This window comes from Podarcis pityusensis (genome assembly GCF_964106645.2).
Source record: "Podarcis pityusensis genome assembly, chromosome: 7".
NCBI lineage: Eukaryota > Metazoa > Chordata > Lepidosauria > Squamata > Lacertidae > Podarcis > Podarcis pityusensis.
The window spans coordinates 25,769,948-25,793,699 of NC_138031.1; the positions used below are offsets into that span (position 1 = coordinate 25,769,948).

The following is a 23,752-nucleotide window of genomic DNA, read 5'->3' on the forward strand; positions in this document are numbered from 1 at the left end:
TTAATCACGATTATTGTAGAGAAGATTGATTAGATAGCAACCTTTTCCAGATGTGCTTGGTTACTCAGGTCAGGCTCTCAGTGGAGTTTTTTTTATATATATATAAGATATTTATTAAGATTTTTTTAAAATATTACAATAAAAATGAAAAAAAAAATACAAAATAAAAATGGTTAAAAACACCCAGATTTTCCATTACTTATTTTCCTTTAGCTTGTTTCCCGGACCTCCTCATACCTCCCTTTTTTGTATTCCACTTCAATCTGTTGGTTCAGCAAATCCTTACCCTCTTTAATTATCCTAATCCTTGATCTTAAAAATAATAGCATTAGATTTTTACCTATTTATAACCCTTTTTTCATATTCCCTTAAAGCATTACAGCTGGAAACCACTTAATTTCTATCCAACATCATTCTAACATTCATTAATTTTACAATATTTCTGTCTCAGCGGAGTTTTAGTGAACAGCCTGTACCGAACGTGAACTTAAAAATACAACTCCATAAGAAAGTTCAGGACCTCAGGAGTCACAGCCTAACTGGGTACTGGAATATTCCCCAAAAGACTTCGGGTTTGGTTTGGCTTCTATTTCAATACCTTCTTCTGTCCTCATCCTTGTCTCAGCCAGAACATTTTCCAGGATCACAAACCAGCTCCTTTCCCAGTGCTCAAGAACTACTACAGCTCCACCATCATATGAGCCTCCATTCCTCCGATATGCTGAGTTTCTGGACTTCCTTTTCCTTTATGCTGCTCTCTGGGGCTCATCCCCTCTAACCCTGCTAGGCTCCATTAAATTTCCAAGGGGAATGCCTGTGGCACATGCCCACCCCCCGTCACTGCTAGACTAGCTGCCAACGCACAGAGTAAATATTCAGATATTCCCCGCTAGGTGGTTCCAAAAGTCCATTTACTAAATAGTATGGGGGTAGTCCAGTGTTTCCCAATTGTAGTGTTTTGGACTACAATTCCCATCATCCCTGACCAGTGGTCCTTGCTAGCTAGGGATGATGGGAGCTGTAGTCCAAAACCAGCTGGAGACCCAAGTCTGGAAAACAGTACGGTAGCCAGTCTACTGCATCAGCTTTACTCAGCATGGCCAGTAGTCGGGGTTGATGGGAGTTACAGAATAGAACATCTGGAGGACCATACTGGCTACCCTTGCTTTAGTGCAATGCACCCTTGTACATAATTTCTGACCAATTACAGGTGCTCTGTACTCATATATGTCTGATTGAGTTATCTGGGACATACGCTCAGGTAAGTGTGCGTGTACAGCAATCTTTCTCCAAACTTGGGTTCCCAGATGTTAAAGGACTACAGCTTCCCTCATCCTCAACCATAGGGCTGTGGCTGGTTGTTATGATGTGGGGTCAACAACATCTGGAGACCCATAGTTTTAGGAAATGCCAGTGCACAAAATTGCAACCTTAGTCTCTCTTAATTTGCAGATCAAGAAGGGAGTTGACAGAAATTGCAGACACACACACACAAACCCTTTCCTTGCACGAACAAGAAAGCCACTTAGGATCCAAGTCAGTGTTATTTTAAGACAGGTCAACATCCTTTCCAACTGGTAAAACATTTCACTCAGGTCATAAGCCCAAACTCACTCTGCCTACCCGTAACACAACAGCAGCAATCCATAATGCATCCTGATCAGTGATAAGCAACAGCTTGTTTTGCTGCAACATAGCATGTTCATAGCTTGCTATATTCCGCTACAAAAGAAGTCTGTCCCTCACGCTCTCTTTTTTGGCGTTTTGCTTACCTAGGGTAATATGCTGTGTAATTCATAAAGAGCTGAGTGCCAGCTGGATAATATGCTGTAGAAGGTTGAAGTGTCCGTGGATTGAGGAGCATGGAGGGCTGGTAGAGTGCTGCGTCCGTCGGGATAACTGCCGCAGGAGCAGGGAAGGAGTAGGAAGGAGGAGACATGCCTAAACGACAGAACAAGACAGAGATGAAGAAGGTCAGTGCTTCTGCGCGCAACCTTTTTTAAAAGCACAAAGCATGATTAAGGCCAGGCTACACTCCCGGATCCAGGTGGTCATTTCACAGCAGAAAGATGCAATTATACCACAAGCTATATTTTGCCCTCACACTTCTAGGAGGTAAAGGTAAAGGACCCCTAGACAGTTAAGTCCAGTCATAGGAGACTATGGGGTTGCGGCACTCATCTCGCTTTCAGGCTGAGGGAGCCAGTGTTTGTCCACAGACAGCTTTCCGGGTCATGTGGCTTGCATGACTGAACCACTTCTGGTGCAACGGGACACCGTGACGGAAATCAGAGTGCATGGAAACACCGTTTACCTTCCCGCTGCAGGGGTACCTATTTATCTACTTGCACTGGCATGCTTTCGAACTGCTAGGTTGGCAGAAGCTGGGACAGAGCAACAGGAGCTCACTCCGTTGCGGGGATTCGAACCACTGACCTTCTGATCGGCAAGCCCAAGAGGCTCAGTGGTTTAGACCACAGCGCCACACACATCCTTCTACACTTCTAGGAAAAGATGCACTAATTGACACATACACAAAAAGGCCATACTTCTTGCTGACCACTGTTCTTAATCTGTTGAGTCACATTGCGGCCTTCATTGGAAAGAAGTATTCAGATCCAAAAATCTAAAAAAACAATTTAACCAATCACACACTCAAAGAGGGCGCAGAGGTGGTGAGAGGTATGGCCTAGGGAGAATCCTGCCTGATCATTTAGTGCAGGTTTCCTTCCAAATGTTTTGGATTATAAACTCCCATCATCTGACCGCTAGTAGTCATGGTGGTTGGGGCTATTTAAGATTAGATTAGTTTAGAATGCTGCATGAACCCTAAACTTAAAACCATGGTTAGCAAAAACCAGCCAGTTTCACAAACTATGGTTTGGAGATTTATTTCTACTAACCAGTTAAGTTTAACCAGATGGCAAGGCAGGCTGTGGTTGGTAAAATGGAAGCGAGATCTTCCAGACTCCCCCCTGTGGCTAGGCGAGCTGAGGGGAGAGCATGGAAGCCCAAGGAGTGGTAGGTTTGTTCTCATAGTGCTGAACCACGTTTAGCATTACAACCAAACTAGCCCCTGTGAACGCCAACTTTATACATAAAGAAAGATTACTCAAAGAGTTATTCTGTCTGAACACTGGTCTGCCTCCAAAATCTTATTGCACGTTTAGTTTGGGCTATTCCTAAATCAGACACAAACCTAAGTAGCTGACATGTTGGGAATTTGGGACCAAACACTGACCCAAACTACACCCATTTGAAGTGGATGTTATCTCATGTCAAGCTGCAGGATTAGTAGAAGATACACAATACAGAAAAAGGAGCTCTGTCTGCATATTATAGTCCTGTTCTCAACAATGAGGATGAAAAATGTGTTCCACCATCCTCTTCCAGACTTAATGCTTTCCTTGTTTTTGAGACTGGCATATACTGAAGTATGGAGTGTTTAACTTCTAAAAGGAATAAGTCAGGATCAAAGCCTTTCTAGAAAGAATGTGTTTTCAAAGGTCTCTGCCCTGATATTAATGTTTACACTCTGTTTTATGGCCCTGGCAGAACCCCCAAGGCAGCTTATAGAAATTAAAATTCCATATATAACATGAAAACCCATAATAATAAAGCCAAACCAATACAACCCAATAAAAATGGAAGTACTGCTCAATTCACCAGTATCCAACAAACATAGGAAGCTGCCTTATATTGAGTCAAACCATTAGCTACATCTAGCTGAGTACTGGCTGTCAACACTGACAACCAGTGACTTTCCAAGGTTTCAGGCAGATGTCTCTCCCAGGCCTACCTGGATATGCCAGGGATTGAACCTTAGGCCTTCTGCACACCAAGCAGGTGCTCTGCCACTGAGCTACAACCTTTCCATGCCAACACTTTATAAAAGAGCCAAGTCTTAACTGACCTCCTGAAAGCTAAGAGAGCACAAGCTGATAAGCTTCCTTTGGACAAGAATCCTGAGAACAGACGGACAAGAGAATGCTGCCCTCAAGATGGCTTTTGAAATGCAAAATAATTTGTGGAGTTGTAGTTGTTAGCTTCTTACAGCAAAAACAAATCAAAGATGCATCTGATGAAGTAGGCTTGAGTCCGCAAAAGCTTAGGCCATTACAAATTTGGCTAGTCTTCCTCCCAGAACTAGCAGGTAATTCTAGTCACCCACTGAAGTCACCTGACAAATCATTTCACAATCCACACAAACTTGACCTGTGCAAGCTTCTTTCCTGCCTTAAAGACATTCTGCATTCTCAGTTCCAGCAGAGAGCCTTCCCCCTCCCCAAGCAGGTGACACTCAACTTCACTCTGGCCAAAGCGGGTGGGGGAGAGAGGGAGGGGAACAAAGAAAGAAGCTGGACATATTTCACCCTGCAGATGCTACCTTATTGGCGAGAGTAAGCCTCATTGAGCTCAGTAGGGCTTACATCTGAGCAGGTAGGCATAACAATACAGTCATACCTTGGTTTTCGAACAGCTTAGTTCTCAAACGTTTTGGCTCCCGAACGTCGCAAACCTGGAAGTGAGTGTTCCGGTTTGTGAACTATTTTTGGAAGCCGAACATCCGACACGGCTTCCAACTGGGCTGCAGGAGCCTCCTGCAGCCAATCAGAAGCCGCGCTTTGGTTTCCGAACGTTTTGGAAGTCAAACAGATTTCCGAAATGGATTCCTTTCGACTTCAAGGTATGACTGTATACTGTACAGCAGGGGTAGCAAACATGGTATCCCCTCCAAAGGTTGCTGAAATACAACTTCCATCATTCCCTGACCATTGGTCAGATTGCCTGGGGCAATGGGAGTTGTGGTCCATCAATATCTGGAAGACACCATGTTTGCCATCCCTGCTGTAAATATTAGTTTTAATTCAACTTAATTGGCATTTCCTTGCTAGCTGAGAAAAGCGTTTGTCCTGTGCAAATTTCTCCCCCTGCCCAGACCCCAAATCCCTGGAGGATCTGTGGCATATCTTTCTGGCATCAGTTTTTGTGATGACACCTGTGCCAGTTTGCAGTTTGCATCCTCAGTGGAGAAGGGGTGGAGGAGACACTGCACAAGGAGGAAGGGGCCCTTCCTGCTTCTCAGAGTCCCACTCAGCTTCTTTTTCACACTACTGATGGTTAGGAGTTAAGGGTACAGAAGGCTTTCAGGTAATAAAATCAAACAGGAAGGAAGACGCCTGCAGGGGCAACAGATCTACTGAGGGCTGGATCAGGCTCAGGGCATTTGGAGTCCATCTCCTCCCCAAGTAACTCCCTAGTGACGATCACGAGCTGGTCAAATGGGAATTAAGCAAAACAAGCCAGTATTGCTGGCTTCCAAATCTGGATTTCTTTTGACACAGCTTTTTCGCTTTATGTTTTACTTTGCAGAGCAAACAGAAGCTAGTCCAAGATCAACCGATCAATACACCTGGGAGACTTTTACCAGGCGCAACTACTCTGTGAATGTGAACAGAGGGAGAAATATTGGACTAAACTCAACTTGGAAGCTTCTCACTGGCCATTGATAGTGGAATAACCAGGCTTTGTTCACTCATTTCTGAATGGGGCATCTAATCGACATAGTGATTAGACCAGGGGTCAGCAAACTTTCCAGCAGGGGCTGGTCCACTGTTCCTCAGACCTTGTTGGGAGCCTAACTATATTTTGGGGGGACAATGAAGGAATTCCTATGCCCCACAGATAACCCAGAGATGCATTTTAAATAAAAGGACACATTCTACTCATGTAAAAACGTGCTCATTCCCAGACCATCTGCGGGCTGGATTTAGAAGGTGATTGGGCCGGATCCGGAGTGCAGAGAGAAGGGAGGATTTCTCTCTCCCCGCACCTTGTACTCAGTGGTCCCAATGAAAGTCACCACACCTGAAAGTCATTTGGGACTGAGGAACTGCCCACTTGAGCACCATTTGGATTCTGGAAGTTAAGATGCTATTCCACTTTCAGCCTGACGTAGAACAGTTATGATCAGATGTGACTACCGGCAAATCACCCATGTCACATGTCATTAGGATGCACTCCTGGACTCCATGTTAAATTAACTACCTCTCTCACCAAGGCTGTGACTATTGAAAATAGTCACCTATACCTTCTGAGGTTCTTAAGCGTAAATATACTGAAATACACATACTTGTAGTATTTTACTATGTCAGCCAGAATACATAGGTCTCACCCATCTGAGCTAAAAGCTCTTTGTTCCCTAACAACCCATCATGAATTTTGGCTAACTTTGATGTAACGAAATGCCCTGTACATGCTCCTCTGCATTTCCAGGTACCCATATTTGATATTGGCTTCTGCTGCCAGTCAGTTTAAAACAGGAGCCGGCAAGGCATGAGCCAGATCACTCCCGCAGAGATCCTCCATGGGCCTGACCAGCACAGCACGATGGTGGTAATTGCTTCTGCGCATGCCCAGACACCGAAAATCGTGCCTGCGCAGAAATGATTTTCGTGCATCTGGGCATGTGCAGAAGCGATTTCCAGCGCCGCGGACATGCGCAGATGCAATTTCTGGAGCCATGGAAGAGAGTCCCCGCGCTGTGCTGGTTTAGAGCAGCACACGGGGACTCGCCAAGCGGGCGACTGAGTTCAGGGGCGGCTTGTGGGCTGGTTAAACGGCCTCGGTGGCCACTTCTGGCCCATGGGCCACAGGTTGGGGACCCCTGGTTTAAAACATGATCCTGCAATTCTGAGCTGAAGTGCTCGAAATCAACACTTGCCCAGTGCAAATTAAACTCCAGAAGGTGTGGGGGTAGGAAGGTGTGGGTCAGCAGAAAAGCGAGAGTAAAGAAGCCAATCACTATCCAAATCACAGTAGTCCACAGCCAAAAGGGAGAACAAAAATCAAAGGCTGCTACCGATTTCAGATGGGAAAAGCTTTGCATTCCAGACCCCACACACGCTGATCCCTTCCAAGAGAGGAACACAAAAACAGAATGGGTGAAAGAAGCTCCGACACCTACCAGCGTACAGCAGAAAGTAGCGCCAAGACCCAAGCTAAACTTACATGGTAACTTACATGGTGGTGGGGATAAGCCATTTCGATTTAAAGTGCCCCCCATTAATACAAAGTTCATCTCCTCTGCAGAACACTGAAAGACTTCGACATATCTGTCCTTCATGGTTTTCTTATGGCACTTCTGAGCAGCCATAAATGCTCGGTCTGAAGATTTCATCTGGATAAAAGCGTCTCCGGAGGGACGACCCTAAAAGGGGAAAAGGAGAAAGGTGAGAGGCTGCAGCATCAAGACAAAAGGATTTACTCAATTTTTAAAAGAAAAAATCATCCGAGATGATAGCTCTTCTAAGTTTCACCTAGCAGCTGTTATGTTTCAATAGTGGAGGAAAGGTACAACTTTTATTCCTTGCTGTAAAGCAGCAATATGCCTGTTGGGCAACAGTCCGACAGAGTTCCTATGTACCAGGAAGTTATTTTGAAGAGCACAGATTAAAACAGTTCATGTTACATCCTAGGATAAATAATTGCAGGACATCTTTCCGAGCCAGGCTTGTAGTCAATGTGAAACCCAAACCCATCTCTACATCGACAAGCAGTAGCCGGGAAACATCGCTGGCTGTTGCTAGGCACCCGAGAAAGCAAGTCAACTGTACAACTCCATCCCATAATCATGCGACCAGTGTAGAACAGCTGTGGCACAACCAAGGGCTGCAGGAGTAGTGCCCAGTTAGCATCATAACGAGGTGGGAGGTACAAATTTTGACGTGCCGTGAATTCTGCCTCAAGGACTGCCTCTTTCCATATGAACCTATCCGGACCCTCAGATCATCTTCTGAGGCCCTCCTTCGTGTGCCCCTCCTCGAGAGGTTCAGGGGGTGGCAACATGAGAACGGGCCTTCTCACAGTGGCAAGACTGCTAAAAATTGGAAATCTCAAGAAATGCCAACGGTAGAAGAATGGCAGATGAAGATGTTGGAGTTTTTGGAGCTAGCAGACCTGACTGGAAGAATCCGCGATCAGAAAGAAGAGGAATACCAAGAAGACTGGAAGAAATTTAAAGACTATTTAGTTAAATATTGTAATATAAGATAAGTAGAAAATACTTGAAAATACCAAACAGGCCAAGAACTAGAATAAGAATGTTGTATATTAATATGGAGCTAAGTCAATAAGAAAAGAGATGAAGATAGTGAATTGAAGGAGTTAATTGTAGTAGTAAGATGATTTTGAAGAACTGTTACAAGGTGATACAATGAAATTCAGTTAGAGGGGATTTGAGGAAGTCAGTTAACAATAAAATTTAAAACGAACTTTTGAAAGAATATGTTTCTATTTTTTTTCTTGTACTATTGTTGTGTTTTCTTTTGTATGTTTTATCTGTTAAAATCAATAAAAATTTTTGGAAAGAAAAAAAGAGAACGGGCCTTCTCTGCAGTGGCTCCCCGTCTGTGAAATGCTCTCCCCAGGGAGGTTCGCCTGTCAACTTCATTATACACCTTTAAGTGCCAGGCAAAAGTGTTCCTTTTTAGTTCAATAAATAAATAATAATAATAATAATACATAGGAGCCGCGAGCCACGGCAGAGTTCACCACTATTTAGTTCTCTGAGGACAACCCTTTATAAAAGCCAAGAACACACAGGAAGGGGGTCCTATACAGCAGCAGGGGGGAACTGGGAGCCTCACTGCACAGTGCTTTGCAAGCCCCCCACATCAGCTGATCATCAGCATCTGAAAAAAAAACCCCTATTTGGCTCGGTCACACATCTTCCAAACTTATAGGCATAGGGAGGTGAGAGTGGCTTGGCTGAAATGGCCTCAAAGAGCACCAAGTGGAGAGGCCTGGTGGGCCCGATTAGGCTAGAGGCTCCCCACTGCTACTGCGCCCTTGTGAGAAAAATGGGATTGTCCTCTCCACTTACCTGGTGATTTAATACCATGTGAACCCCATGAGTCCTGATATCTCCAGAGAACTCCCCTAGGAAACCCAGAATGTCTTCTATAGTGGCGGCATACGGAAGCCCCCGCAGCCGTATGCAGTCTCTGACACTGGTGGGAGGTACAAATTGCTGAGGTAGTACAGGGAGGATGGGCGGAGCGGGGAGAGGAATGAGAGGCACAGATGAGTATCTGTTCAGTACCTGCAATAAAATAAAATAAAAATATGTTAACAGCCGAGTGGCTTCCCTGTATTTCGGACTATAGCCTGCACCGTCACATTGTATTTTGTTAGCATTGTTAAGTTCCCATTTAACTAAAAGCAAAGTAAGACAGCTCATGCCTGATCACTCCTCTGAGTAGGCAGCTGGTGTATGGGGTACAAAGAGGCCAAGAGAAAAAAGAAGAGGTGGCTTCTTACTGGCAGGAGGAATCCCAAGGCACACCAGAAGATCCTGTACTCTTGAATTCAGCAGCTAGACTGGTGACTGGGAGCAGCCGCCAAGACCATATAACAGCAGTTCTGAAAGACCTACATTGGGCTCCAAGTACATTTCCAAGCACAATTCAAAGTGTTGGTGCTGACCTTGAAAGCCCTAAATGGCCTTGGCCCAGTGTCCCTGAAGGAGCGTCTCCACCCCCATCGTTCAGCCCGGACACTGAGGTCCAGCGCCGAGGGCCTTCTGGCGGTTCCTTCACTGCGAGAAGCAAAGCTACAGAAACCAGGCAGAGGGCCTTCTCGGTAGTGGCACCCACCCTGTGGAACACCCTCCCACCAGATGTCAAGGAAATCAACAACTATCTGACTTTTAGCAGACATCTGAAGGCAGCCCTGTTTAGGGAATTTTTAAATGTTTGGTGTTTTATCGTGTTTTTAATATTCTGTTGAGAGCCGTCCAGAGTGGCTGGGGAAACCCAGCCAGATGGGCGGGGTGTAAATAATAAATTATGATTATGAAAGGACTCTTCCATTCGTGAACCGGCAGAAGGTATAGGCTGCATATTGCACGTCTCATGCTGCATCCCCAAATAATGACAGCAGAGAGCAGCACAGAGGCATCACTCTCAGCCCACCCGAGTTAGGCCTGCCATTTGAGACAGTAGCCTGGCGAAGGTTTTATACTGCTGCTTTTAAACTGCCGACTGTAGTACTAGTAGATGAGCGTTTTAATTTGTGTTCATGTGATTTTATTGGTGTGAACCGCCCTGGGCTCCCTTTAGGGCAGAAGGGCAAACTATACATTTGCACGCAATAATGATCTGCCTCATCCTTCCAGCATGAGGCCCATATAAGAATAATAACAACCATTTTATTATTCATTTTATTATTTTATTATTCATATGGCTGTGTGTGTGTGTGTGTGTGTGTGTGTGTGTGTGTGTGTTTGTTTGTACCCTGACTTTTCCCACTGACAGCAACTCAAGGTGGCTTACAGATAAAATAAGAAGAGCTAAAAACATTAGGGGGGAATAAATAAAAACCAATTAAACATTAATATAATTAAAACCATATTTTAAAAATCTATAAAAAACAGGTAATAACAATAGAAGCTGCACAGCACCAGCCCTTTCATTAAAAGCCGTCTGCTCCCAAAAGCCTTCGGAATAAGACGGTCCTCACCTGCTGGCTGAAGGGCAACAAGGAAAGAGCCAGCCTGACTTCTCTAGGGAAGGAGTTCCAAAGTCGAGGAGCAGCCACTGAGAAGGCCCTCCCCTGCAACCCTGCCAAGGGTGCTTGTGAGGGTGGTGGATCCCAAAAGGGACCAAGGAAGGGTGGTAAGGAGGGACTGGGCTTGGTGAACCATCAGGCAAGCATTCTCCAGCCTCACCAGCACCACCAGGCCTTTTAAAGGTTTTAAACTGTAAAAGAGGAATGGCTCCCTGGCAATTTAAAAAGTTTGCAAGGATGGTAGTGGAATTGGCCTCTGAAAAACGCTCTGCTGTGATCCACTGCACTCCAACCGTAACATTCCCGCTCCCATTTGTTAGAATGAAAACAGAAAGGGACTACTGAATGAGTTACTGGTACACTACAAACACACTTTCCAGTCATCACTTTTGTAATTCTGCATTCTTGGATCATGCGTCTTCTCTCAAGCTACAGCCCATTGGCTCAGAGATGTTGCAGCCGGGATCTGAATGCGCAATTCTGAGCAAGACTTAAAAAGCTGACATCGTCATGTATTATTTGTACAAATGTATTATTTGCCCCAGCCACCCTGGGCAGCTTCCAACATATTATATATAAATAAAACATTAAACATTAAAAAGCTTCCCTGCCTTCAGATGTCTTCTGCAGGCTATATAGTTACTCATCTCCTGAATACCTCTTGACAGTTGGAAGCTCAGAAATACCCAAATTGTTATACAATCAAACAATGTAGAAATTTTATGAAATAAAACAGTAAATAATCTTGTATTGGCCCTGGACCCAACACTGAATGGACTCCTGCTATAACTTCCTCCGTCCCACAAAACTTCAGTTTCCCAACAGATTCCTTTTATGACATTAAATCAAGTCCTTAACTCACCTGCTGGACCTCAGCAGCTGTACTCCTGAAGAGCTCTATGTACCTTTTGCCCAACAAGTCCTTGTGTTTCTTTAGCGCATTCTGTGCATATTCCTCACAGGCAAACAACACAAACGCATCCCCTGTCGGCCTACTGTCAGGATACGTCACGAAAAGGATCCCTTCTTTTCCACCCGTCACGGGACAGTGCTGACCAAAGAATGCCAACACTTCATCGGTGGTGACGTTGAACGGGAGGCCGCGCATACGAAGGATCACTTGGTTCTCTTTTGAAAGGAACTGAGCCACTTCATTGGACGTGCCTTGAAGAACCAAGGAAGTTAGAAGTTGAGATAGTTGTTCGTTTCCCACAGATAGGACAGAGTAAAATGGGCTCAAGACCGCAATATCTCAAGGACCGCCTTGTTCCATATGAACCTACCCAGACCCTGAGATCATCTTCTGAGGCCCTCCTTCACGTGCCTCCTTCTCGAGAGGCCTGGAGGGTGGCTACACGAGAACAGGCCTTCTCTGTGGTGGCTCCTTATCAGTGGAATCCTCTTCCCAGGGAGGTTCACCTGGTGCCTTCACTATACACCTTTAGGTGCCAGGCAAAAACATTCCTTTTTAACCAGGCCTTTGATTGACCTGATGGACATCCTATACCCTTTTAAAATGTGGCTCTTGGGGGGGGGTGTTATTTGGGTTATTTTGATTTTATATATTGTGATCTTTTCTGTGAACTTCCCTTAGACCTCCGGGTATAGGGCGGTATATAAATTAAATCAATCAATAATGAAATGTAATGTAGCAACTCCTCTCCCTGTGTGGCCTGTGCTCATTTTAAGAAGACTCACATCTACAACATACATTTAAAGCACGCCAGTGCCACTTTACCTGTCAGGGAGAATCATGAGAACTGCAGGTTGTAAAGGTGCTGGCAACTGTAGCTCTGTGAGGGAACAGTTCCCAGCATTCTCTACGACTGGGAGAAGGGTGCCCTTCAGTGTATGAGGTGGATGGAAGTTTCTTTACTTCTATACAACAGCCAGAAATACCACCACAAGGGACACACCCCGACAAGTCTGGCAATGAAATTCCTTTAGCTGTTTGCGAGGTCCACCCTTACCTGAGGCAACGTGTGGGATTTGTTTAGTTTTTCGGAGCCTGCACGCAATGCTTTTGAAATGCTAAGCTTCCAAATCTAGAAGCTATTTTTATTGCCCTATCAGTGTACGGAGTGCCTTATAAATGCAAGGGGACTGGCCTTTGCCCCAAAGAGTCTACAATCACTTTTTTTTTTTTTTTTTGGCCTATTAGCAATGCCAGGTACAAGGCTGCTTGGGAATTTGAAGAAGAAGAAGAAACAACCCAGTGCCATTTTGAAATCAGGTGGCTAGAATCAGTGCTGTTTTGAAAGGTTTGTTCAGCCACTGCAACGTGAAATGGTGTCCAGTTGCATCCAAGTGTGGATGAAAGCCTGCTCCTTGATCTCAGGAACCACCCCACGAAATTTGGTTGCGATATCTTCAAAGGTTTCCAAATTCAAACAAGCAACTTTTTGAAATATGTAGCAGATCAGGAGGGGAGTTTCCCATAAAGATTGTTGCAGTTATGGTATTTTTTCTATAATTAGTCAGCATTCTGAATGGCAGCTAGTCCCTCCTGCCTCCCCCAATTGTGGGTGTGTGGAAATCTTATTACTTTTAAGAATGCTAACTGTTCGTGCCAAGGAGCTTTGAGAATGCACCATAGATCAGGGGCAGAGCACGCAATCTGCAGACAGAAGGTCCTCAGTCAACTCTCTAGGTACAACGCAACCCCCAGGATGGCCAAAGGTCAAAGATGAGGGGAGCTGTAGTCCAGCAACATCTGCAGGGCCACAGGCTCCACATCCCCGCTCTACGCAACAGATGAGCCAACATCCTGTCTTGGTACAGCCCTTCATCTACAAAGACATAAAGCTATAGTGACATGATCAAAGGCTATAATAGCATGATCACACCCAGATAAAATCTTGCAAAACTGGGCCTGCACCAGAACTTTCTCTCAACAGCAGGAAGCAGACCTCTTTCTCATAAATCACGCTACTGCACAAGCCATATCCAAGCAGCATTCAGCGGCACCTGAAAGCTTATTGCACCTAACTCCATAGTGAAGCAATTTCTGTAACCTCCGATGATGTATTATCAGATCCTTCACTTTGTCTTCCCCCAGTATCCAAACAGCTGCAAGGTCATGGCAAATACAGGCCTGCCATGTGAGGATCTGCAGGGCCACACTTTTAACTGACTCCCTATTCTCACGTGGCTCCTTCTGGCTTCAACATTCATAAAAAGCATCTGCAATGGGGAACCTGCTGCACCCATGTTCGCTCCCTGGGTGATCGGGGTTCCAAATTACGCAGGGAGCTTAGAAAAAGTACAGCCAGAGTTGCATGACAATGGCAGGGCAAGGAGAGCTTGAGGCCCAGCCACTTCATACTTGCAACTGAATAGTTCTGCGTTAAAGCCCAGTTCCTACATTACTGTTGTAGAATGAAAGTCCCATCTACACTGCATTGGTAGCGTCTGAATAGCTGAGACCTTCCTGGCTGCTCTCTCCACACCCAATTTTATGCCAGTCTATTATTATTTTTGATAAATAATAATAATATACCACCCTTCATCTGAAGGTCAAAGAGCGGTTTACAGCATGTAAACAGAAAATACTTAACAAAACAACAAGCAAGCAATAATTCCCACAACAACCCCTCCTCAATAAACCGACACAGAAACAGTGGTACCTCGGGTTACGAACTTAATTCATTCTGGAGGTCCGTTCTTAACCTGCAACCATTCTTAACCTGAGGCACGCTTTTGCTAATGGGGCCTCCCACTGTCGCCGGAGCGCGATTTCCGTTCTCATCCTGTGGCAAAGTTCTCAACCTGAGGTACTACTTAGCGGAGTTTGTAACCCAAAGTGTTTGTAACCCAAGGTACCACTGTATTATGTTGGCCAGTGTGCCAAAAGTGCCCCATTCTTTTTGAAGCCACATTACTATAGGTAAAATGTTAAAGGACCCCTGGATGGTTAAGTCCAGTCAAAAGCGACTATGGGGTTGCGGTGCTCATCTTGCTTTCAGGCCGAGGGAGCCGGTGTTTGTCCACAGACAGCTTTCCGGGTCATGTGGCCAGCATGACTAAACCGCTTCTGGCGCAACGGAACACCTTGATGGAAACCAGAGCACATGGAAACGCCATTTACCTTCCTGCCGCAGTGGTACCTATTTATCTACTCACGCTGGTATGCTTTTGAATTGCTAGATTGGCAGGAACTGGGACAGAGGAACAGGAGCTCACCTCGTCATGCGGATTCGAACCACTGACCTTACAATCGGCAAGCCCAAGAGGCTCGGTGGTTTAGACCACAGCACCACCACGGCCCTGGAACATTACCTTACTGCACATTCTCAAAATATGACTGGTGCCCTCTGGATCAGTGCCAAGTTATATAAAATGCACCTCCTTGCACCTCCAAAGAGAGAATACCTGATCTGAGGGGGCAGGGAGGCTGTCCCTCAGACCACTCTGGAAGCTTAATGGCAGAGAGAGATCTGGCCCAGGGATTTGGCTGGATAGACAAAACGTTCAGCTCCATAGGGCAGTTTCATTTGACCATGTAATAACATGCTAGGTAGCCTGTGTGACATAGTAGTTGGGAGTGTAAGACAAGGGTGACCAGGGTTCAAATCCCTACTCAGCCATGCAACTCACACCTTGAGCCAGTCACAGCCTCTCAGCCTAACAGACCTCACAGGGTCAATGAGAGGATGACGACACGGAGGGGGACAACCATGTATGCCACCTGGAGCTCCTTGGAGGAAAAGGTGGGATATAAATGCAATAAATAAGCAAAGCAAAAAACATTTATATACTGCTTTATATCATAAAATGTCAAAGTAGTGTACAGAATAGTAAATTCATACTTAAAAACCCTACCATAAAAAAACACCCATCACCAGATTAAAGAACAATTACCTCCAGCAATTTTCAAGAAGTCCTCCCCAGTCGCTTTGTACACCTGAGAAATGGAAAGGGAAATGATTATGCTGGGAGAAGCCCTCCATACCATTTAATCCAAACACCAATTTTGGAGCCTGAGCAACATACCTCAATGTACCGGTTCCCCATGTGATGCTTGTGTCTTTGCAACGCCAGATCTCGGTGCTCCTCACTGACAAACCTGACAAGAGCTTCTCCGTTCCTCCTGCCTTGTGCGTTGAGGCAAAGTGCGGCCCCTCCTCTAAAGAGTTAAGGCAGCAAACAGAGGCAGCCGTAAGCATTATGTCTCACCTTGCAAAACCAGCACTTACATAAATCAAAGGCAAGCAGCACTGGGTGTTCTTAGGTGCATTCACACCTCCCTTTTGAAAGCAGGAGTAGCTACTTGCAGGAGTAGCTACTTGCATGTGAACCTCAGCAGCAAAGTCCTTCACTTCTGAAATGTTCCCACTACTGGCATTTTGAAAATACTCAGTATTTATTTATTTATTTATTAAGCACCTTTTTAATCAATAGTGTGCACTTTTAAAAAACCCTACCCTAAAAAGCAAGATGATTACATAATTGTATACAGACTGAGAATTCAGCTACTCACTCCTGCTATAGAATATGGGTTCTCTTACTGCAAAGTTTTTAAAAAATAATTAATTCAAGGAAGTACAGACAAGGATATTTTTTATTCATGCATATGAATCATGGGAATATGAAAAGAGGATGTCTGAGAAGGGTCCGCCAAACATTCCTGCCAGCCCCACACCAGATGTCAGGTAAAGAGGTCTTTGCAAAGGAACAAACAGGAGGCTAAAGTGCTGTTTATTCAAATTGGCTCTGCAACAGACATTTTCCCTCTCTGCACATAACTTTGCTCACAGCTTTTCTCACAGCTGTGGTCTGAATGCAAAACGCACTTGCAAAAAGGCAAAGCAGGGCTTGCTGTCCGTGCCAATCAGATGACAGCAAGCCCATCTGAAGTTGTCATGTGTTGTTATGACAGAAATCAAGTGACTGGCAACAGTTGGGCCACAGGTTCAGTGGGAATAATAGTCCGCCAACATCTGGAGGGCCATAAGTTGACCACCTTTGCATCCACGCCAATTTCAGAAAGTCCAGAAAAAGACATTAAAGTCCATTTTTTCAAACAGAAAGCAAACTATTTTAGCTGTGGTTTTGCTGCATTGTGATTGTATTTTACCTGGTTTTTAACTCAGCCGAGGGCAACTCAGGAAATGAAAAAAAAAAAAGTAAGATAAAGGATCCACAAATGCACTCACTAGCTTGCCACTGGCAAGTGCCTCTTTTCTTCTGGCAAGAACGCGGGATGAAGGAGAGCCCCTGCCTTTCACCTAGGCCCAGGGAGGCTCTATTCCTTCACTGAGCCTTGGAGTCATTTCAAAAACCATGAGTTTTCCCGCGGCTTCCTGAGTGTCAAAGGCAGGTGTGCAGAAGCTTTTGCCTGCCAGATGCTGCTGAACTACAACTCCCATTAACCTCAGCAAGCATGTCCGGTCCCCACACTTGGTCTAAGGCTTGGGGCAAGGGAGGTAAATTTCCAGTCCTCTCTCTTAGCCATGAGCCGGGGAGCAGGGTCTCACCCCTACGATAGTTGCATTTAGCCTTCATTGTATTTAGCAAGGTCATGCCAAATACAAATTTCGGTTGGTCACCAAGGGCAGCCAATACGTCAACTCCAGGAAACAGTTTGAGAACATGGCTGAAAATAATGAACGTTACTAAATGAGAGAACTAACTTGGCAATATTAAGGCCTTTGAAGAACCTAGCAATGTCCTGGTCCGATGACTGCCATGGTAAGCCTCTTGCTCGGATTATGGTGTTATCATCTACAAGTTCCATCTTGCTGCTGCAGATCAAGCAAAAGGATATATATTTAAAACTTGCCTATCATCATGAACCATGGCTAGAGCCAGGGATATCTTCTATAGGCTCACATTCCACATTTTTCAAAATGCTTTCGCAACACGTCAGGGAGAGACTTATCCCCACCCCTACCCCCCAAAAAGAGAATCTCAGCCAGTTTTGAAATTATGGGCCTGTCCTCCAATATGCTGTAATCTTCAAAAATGGAAGTGGGGGGGGGGGGGGAAACCAAGAGCCAATGTTGTCACCACTAGGCTGCAGATGTTTTGAATAGACTATCTGTGGCAGTCTTGCTGCTTTGTCTCTTTCCCAGCTTATCATTTTTATATTGTAAGCTCCTTGCAGGTAGTGAAATGTATTTAAGGCTATGGGTTGTAGTAAAATAGCATTTACTCAGAGTAGACCCACTAAAGTTAGCAACCATGCCTCATTTATGTCCCTTAATTTCAACTGACCTGCTTAGCTAGTCACTAGCGCTTAAGTCTTAATCTACCTCACAGGGTGGTTGCAAGGATAATACAGGAATAGAACAAAGTATGCTATCCTTTGCTCCTGGGAAGGAGGGTTGAGTTTAATTGTAATGATAATTTTTTTTAAAAATGCTGGGTCAGAACATTAGTCCACCTAGCACAACGTTTTAGCTCTTAACCATAGTCACCCAGACACCACAGGTCAGTTCACAAGCAAGATGCCTGGCGGTGGAGGTATGGATCCATTTCCCTGCCCCTAAGTTACAGTATTCTAAGGAAAACAGCAGGCCAGATTCAAAATGGAAAGAAACTGTTGCTTTCCCACGTTACAAAAAGAGCATGCACTTACCAGGTCCCACTTTCAAATTTGTAGTTCACCCTTTCTGGATCCGAAAACGTGTGATCTACAAAACACAGCAGCATGAAGTTAGCGAAATTCCAACATGTTGCCAAAGAAGGGGACAATTGCACATCTCGAAAAAGCACTTCTTGTCTCAAGAACTGCTGCATGATTCCTCAAGTCAACCCAACAATTACACATTGATGGAGCCTCTTCTCTGCCAACCATACTAAGCCTGGAGCTGCTTCTGAAGCTGGTGTGTTTTTAGTAAATAGAGTGTCACTTGTGCAAAAAGGCAACAGCAGGGTTACAGGGCTCTATGTTTAGTCTCTGCCTCCAAAGTTGTGCAGCTCCTCTCAGTCCCTCACATGAGAATATTTAAAGCAGGGAGCATGTGTACCCACAGGACGTTTTCTCTGGGGTGAGGAGTAAAACACTAAAATATGATGAGCAGACTCATTCTCACAAAAATGGGAATCGTGTCTGCATATTTTGTCTTATCTGTTAAATTCCACAACATGCTAGAAACGTACCCCGATTTTAAAAAGGAAGGAAGCTGAGAAACTGGAGATTATGGTCCACCCACCATGGATGACCATGGCAGGAAGTCTTATTATTTCTGTGTAGGTTCCTTGTGTGATTTAGAACTCTCAGGCTGAGCATGTGATCCCCACAGCCTCTTTGCATCTGTGTTGTACTTTCATGTGAGGAAAGAGGGCTATAGCAGAATCTGGGAGCCGTGTGGCCCTCCAGATGTTGCTGGACTCTAGCTCCCATCACGCCCATCCACTGGCCACACCGGCTGGGGCTGATGGGAGCTGGAGCCCACCAGCATCTTGAGAGCCACAGATTTCCTGCCACTGCGCCATAATTTCCTTTTCATTCTGCTGATTTCTAAGTTCCTAAGCTGGCTTTCTGGTAGTCTAGTTCGAAACATTTAATCTTGCAACAGAACTGGCTCAGCAGCCTTTAGTACCTGGATAGTCAGTAGGGAAGGGAGGAAATTATGGCACACCTGAATATCCTAAATTTCTTTTAAAAAAAACAAGTCATCCCTGTCAATCAGACGCAAAGGACAAAGTGATGACAGATTTACCAGGAACAGGCAACCGGAAAAACAGAAACAGCTTACTGTATGGTTCTGAGATGAGTGTTAAAATGACGTTTCCCATGTCTTCCACCTGAGACGCTCCAAAATTCTGTGGTGAACTGCTCTTGTCAAGATTCAGATCTGAGCATTGGTGTTAAGTCAAGAATCTTAAAGCGGCAATTTAAACAGATTATGCTTCAGGGCCAGATATCAATCTGTATCGATTCACTGTGGTGTTTGTCCCTAGGCCTGTTCTCTCATATCCTCCACATCTAGGTATCTGCCCACCCACCATACTGTTAAAAGAGTACGGTAATTAGAAACATAAGAGCTGGAAATGTACAAAAGGAAAATATTCACAATCTTGATGAGATCTGACGCACAATATAAAATTTTAAAGCTTCAAACGTGTTTCCTCTGATCTTGGAATGATGAAGTTAATCACTAAGCCATAAATCTATTACAGTAATGAAACAGGTATTATGCTTAACGTAAGAAAAAGCCTGCTAGATCAGGCTAATGGCTCGTCTAGTCCAGCATCCTGTTCTCAGTGGCCAACCAATGTGTGTGGGAAACCAGCGAGCAGAACGTAAGCACAAATGCACTCTCCCCTCACCTGGTTTGGAAGCACTGCTGTCTCCAGCTGTGGAGGTTAGAGCACAGCTATCCTGGCTAGTAGCCATTGATTGCTCTGTGCTCCACAAACTTGTCTAATCCTCTTTTGAAGTCATCCAAGTCAGTGACAGTCATTACCTCCTGGGGAAGCGAGTTCCATAGTTTGACTATGTGCTGTGTGAAGAACTACTTCATTAAAGGTAAAAGGTAAAGGAACCCTGGATGGTTAAGTCCAGTCAAAGGCATCTTTTGGGTACAGCGCTCATCTCACTTTCAGGCCGAGGGAGCCAGCGTTTGTCCACAGACAGCTTTCCGGATCATGTGGCCAGCATGACTAAACCAATTCGGGCACAACGGAACACTGACAGAAACCAGAGCGCACGGAAACGCCGCTTACCTTCCCACTGCAGTGGTACCTATTTATCTACTTGCACTGGCATGCTTTCGAATTGCTAGGTTGGCAGGAGCTGGGAATCGCAGGGAATCAAACTGCTGACCTTCCAATCAGCAAGCCCAAGAGGCTCAGTGGTTTAGACCACAGCACCACCCACGTCCCTACTTCATTAGTCAATGTAACCATATGTATCTCTATTTATATATCTCACACACACACAAAATATGTAAAGTAATTTTTGTATATGATCGTATATATTGGAACTAAGTACATCCATTACACTCCTTATGCTTCAGATTTATTTTTATAAAACAGATTGTCAAACACAAAATGAGACTCTTTGCTTCTGCAGCACTGCAAACCTCTGCATGAAAGCATTTGCATGAGAAATATTCCTTTTCCTACATAAAATGGTTTCGTTCCCAGTTATTCACAATTAATGGCTCTGACATTGCCATGCTGCATTAGCAGCTCTGGCCATTGATCTGCACATCGTTATTAGATTTTTTCCTCTTTGATACTCTGACAGATTAGCATTTTGTTTTTACAGTATCCCCCTCCTGCTCCTGTAGATTACCAACCACAGCATTTCTTCCATTTTATACAATTCCTCAAATTATCAGTGTAACATTGGTTGAAATTGAGTCAGACATGCTTGATGAAGTCAGAGTCTAGACTCTTAGCAGATCTACGACTAGCATTTATCCTTTTCCACAAACCATTAACATCTCAAAGCCAATGAAAAATGTTCAGGGGGTGGGGGGAGAACCCAACACAATCCTCCTAGCAGTGTTCAAAACTCCCATTGTTTTAGGTGCATCTGGTGACAGGGAATTTCATTAGTGCGAGCAGTTTCTGAGCTCTGGGCGCAGTACTGCGCCTAAGATTTCAGATTAAAACTGCAGAGTGGAAGGAAAGGAGAACCTTTTTCTGCCTCCCCACTTCCAGCTACTCTCTGAAGACTGGAGAAGAGACCCTCTTAAGAATACAGTGGACCCTCTGGTTATGGATTGAATTTGTTCTGGGGGGTCCATAACCAGAGGCGCCACTCCTGTGCATGTGGCGAAACCCGGAAGAACATACTTCCGGGTTTGCCGCACTCATAACTTGAAAGTTACGTATCCAGAGTGGTATGTAACCAGAGGGTCCACTGTATTAGGGGGTTGGGCTGGGGAAGGACAACACCATGTGAAAAATGAACATAATATTTTAGGGGCAGTTCATTCATTTTCAGCTTTGTATTCTTCTTATAAAAAAGTGTGCCTAGACATTCCATTGCTGCGTCCATAAACTAGGTTTAAGGTGACATTTAGCTCCTAAGCTTTCATGTCTTTTTCCAAGACTGCCTCCTAGGGCTGTACCACTTCAGAAGACAGGAGGCGGCATCTCCCTGAATGCTCCCCATGAGAGAGAACCTCTTTGCAAATGGAAGAGAAGCATCTCTTGAGAGAGAGAGACTTCTGTCTGGGCTTTTACCTGATGCACTAGCTATTCATGCACAAGATGTTTGTACTGCAGAGCAGCATACTGAATAGCAGAGGCAAAAATGACTAGAGGAAGAGCGGGGGTGTTTGTCAGTCCCACTCCCAGCAGTGGTGGGGTGTGCTGCACCTCCTGCCTTCCTTACAATTGGGAACCTTCGTAAGACTAAATATGCAAAGGTTAGGAGAATGCAAGATGCACTTGGCAAAATTAGGATTCGGTGCGATGCATATTCCCTAGTCTCTCTACACTTCTGCCCTCCTGTGTTCAAGCCTACACATCATGTAGTACAAGTGCTGGTTCACCTCCCATAGCTACTTCAAATTGCTTTTCAGAACACCGTTCCGATAACTTGAGAGCCAGCATGGTATAGTACTTAGGATCTTGCCAAACTATGAGGCTCACTGGGAGGCCTTGGCTCAGTCGCTGCCTCTCAGCCTCATTTGCCTCACAGAGGTTGTTGTGGGGATTATGAGGGGAAGATTATGATGGTTGATGAGGGGGATGAACCATCTATGCCACCTTCAGCTCCTTGGAAAAACAGTGAGATATAAATGTAATAAATAATCAAATAATTTTCCTGTACAGTACAGTGGTACCTTGGTTTACATACGTCTTGGTCTGCATACGTTTTGGATTACAAACACGTCAAGCCCGGAAGTGCATGTCCCGGTTTGCAACCTTTTTTTGGATTACAAACAAATTTTTTTGGGAGGCCCCATTGGCAAAAGCGCGCCTTGGGTTACAACCTGTTTTGGTTTACAAACAGACCTCCGAACGGATTATGGTTGTAAACCAAGGTACCACTGTATAGGGAAGTTTTTCTATCTGTTGGAAGCTGCCCAGAGTGGCTGGGGCAACCCAGTCAGATGGGTGGGGTACGAATAATAAAATTATAACAATCATCTTGTATAATTTTACATTGCAACTAAAGGCTACTGCCCCAGCCTGTTTCCTAAGTGGCACAGTGCTAGGAGGATGAAACTGTATTTCCTTCAAACATCTGAATGGAATTTCAAAAGCCTTGACCCAAACAAGTTATGTGGGCATTTCTAGTTGCAAGTATACTCATATTGGCCATGTAATGATTTCTGCATGTCTGACTGTTAAGGGAACAGCAGAATGTATCCTCCGAAGGCACATGATTTATGGGCAGCCATGCAAGCTTGATTCACTCCACCCTTGAGGCATCTGCAACCAGAAACTAGCTGAGCGAGCTTTGCAAGTGGAGAACGGCGATGAACTGAAGCAGGGGCAGGGAATGCAAATAGCTGTAAAACACAGGGCCACTTTAGGATCCAAGTTGGAACAGTCAGTTCCCTAGCTCGTTGGTCAGCGTGGTGGGAAGCTCTCACACCGAAGAACTAGGCTGATAAATCCACAAGTCGGTGCCCTATCATTTATGGCTATATAACATGATGGGCAACTAAAACTGGCACATGAGTTGTAGTGGACCAAGGGAACTTGAGTCAGCAAGGTGATGCTGCAGCACAAAAAGCCAATGTCGTATCTTAACAGGAGCATTGCTGCCAATACACTAGAAAGGAAAGTACTCGACATTAGTTAGATCTTGTTTGAAATCCTGTATTTAGGCTCCTTTGGAAGGAAGGCCAGGATACTGTATAAAACTAATAAATAAAAGTAAGTAAGTTATGGAAGGCTTCAGAGAAGACCGCCACAAGGTGAGAAAGCTGTGGCTTCAGATGCAACAGTAAGGTGCTTGTAGTAACTACCGTCGAATAACATTTCAGACTAATGTTTTATTGCATTTGTATCCCACCTTTTCTCAAAGGAGCTCGAGGTGAGAAAAGAGGCAGAGAGATAGTAACTGGTCCAAAGTCAACCAAGTGGGCTTCATGGCTGAGTGGGGATTTGAACCCTGATCTCCCAAGTCCTAGTCCAGCACTCTAACCACTACACCACAGTGGCTCGGATACATGGGCCTCATTCAGTAGTAGATGGCCTAGAGGTGGTGGTGCAGCAGCAGTGTACCTGACCTCCCACCAGCTGACTGGCTCTGCCACAGTATAGG

General features: G+C 44.9%; 1 protein-coding gene across 2 annotated transcripts in view; it reads right to left on the reverse strand.

Moving 5' to 3' along the window:
• ESRP1 (epithelial splicing regulatory protein 1) overlaps nucleotides 1–23,752 on the reverse strand; it is a 36,806-nt gene that overhangs the window by 3,207 nt on the left and 9,847 nt on the right. The window contains exons 5-13 of one of the 2 annotated variants that reach the window (XM_081013863.1): nucleotides 19,272–19,370; nucleotides 18,149–18,203; nucleotides 17,202–17,312; nucleotides 15,562–15,694; nucleotides 15,430–15,472; nucleotides 11,432–11,733; nucleotides 8,885–9,103; nucleotides 7,012–7,210; nucleotides 1,773–1,941 (exon numbers count right to left, since the gene is read on the reverse strand). In XM_081013863.1, coding sequence (XP_080869989.1) covers nucleotides 1,773–1,941; nucleotides 7,012–7,210; nucleotides 8,885–9,103; nucleotides 11,432–11,733; nucleotides 15,430–15,472; nucleotides 15,562–15,694; nucleotides 17,202–17,312; nucleotides 18,149–18,203; nucleotides 19,272–19,370 — 1,330 coding nt within the window. The remainder of the gene's footprint in view (nucleotides 1–1,772; nucleotides 1,942–7,011; nucleotides 7,211–8,884; nucleotides 9,104–11,431; nucleotides 11,734–15,429; nucleotides 15,473–15,561; nucleotides 15,695–17,201; nucleotides 17,313–18,148; nucleotides 18,204–19,271; nucleotides 19,371–23,752) is intronic. The other variant, XM_081013864.1, reaches the window with a different exon arrangement.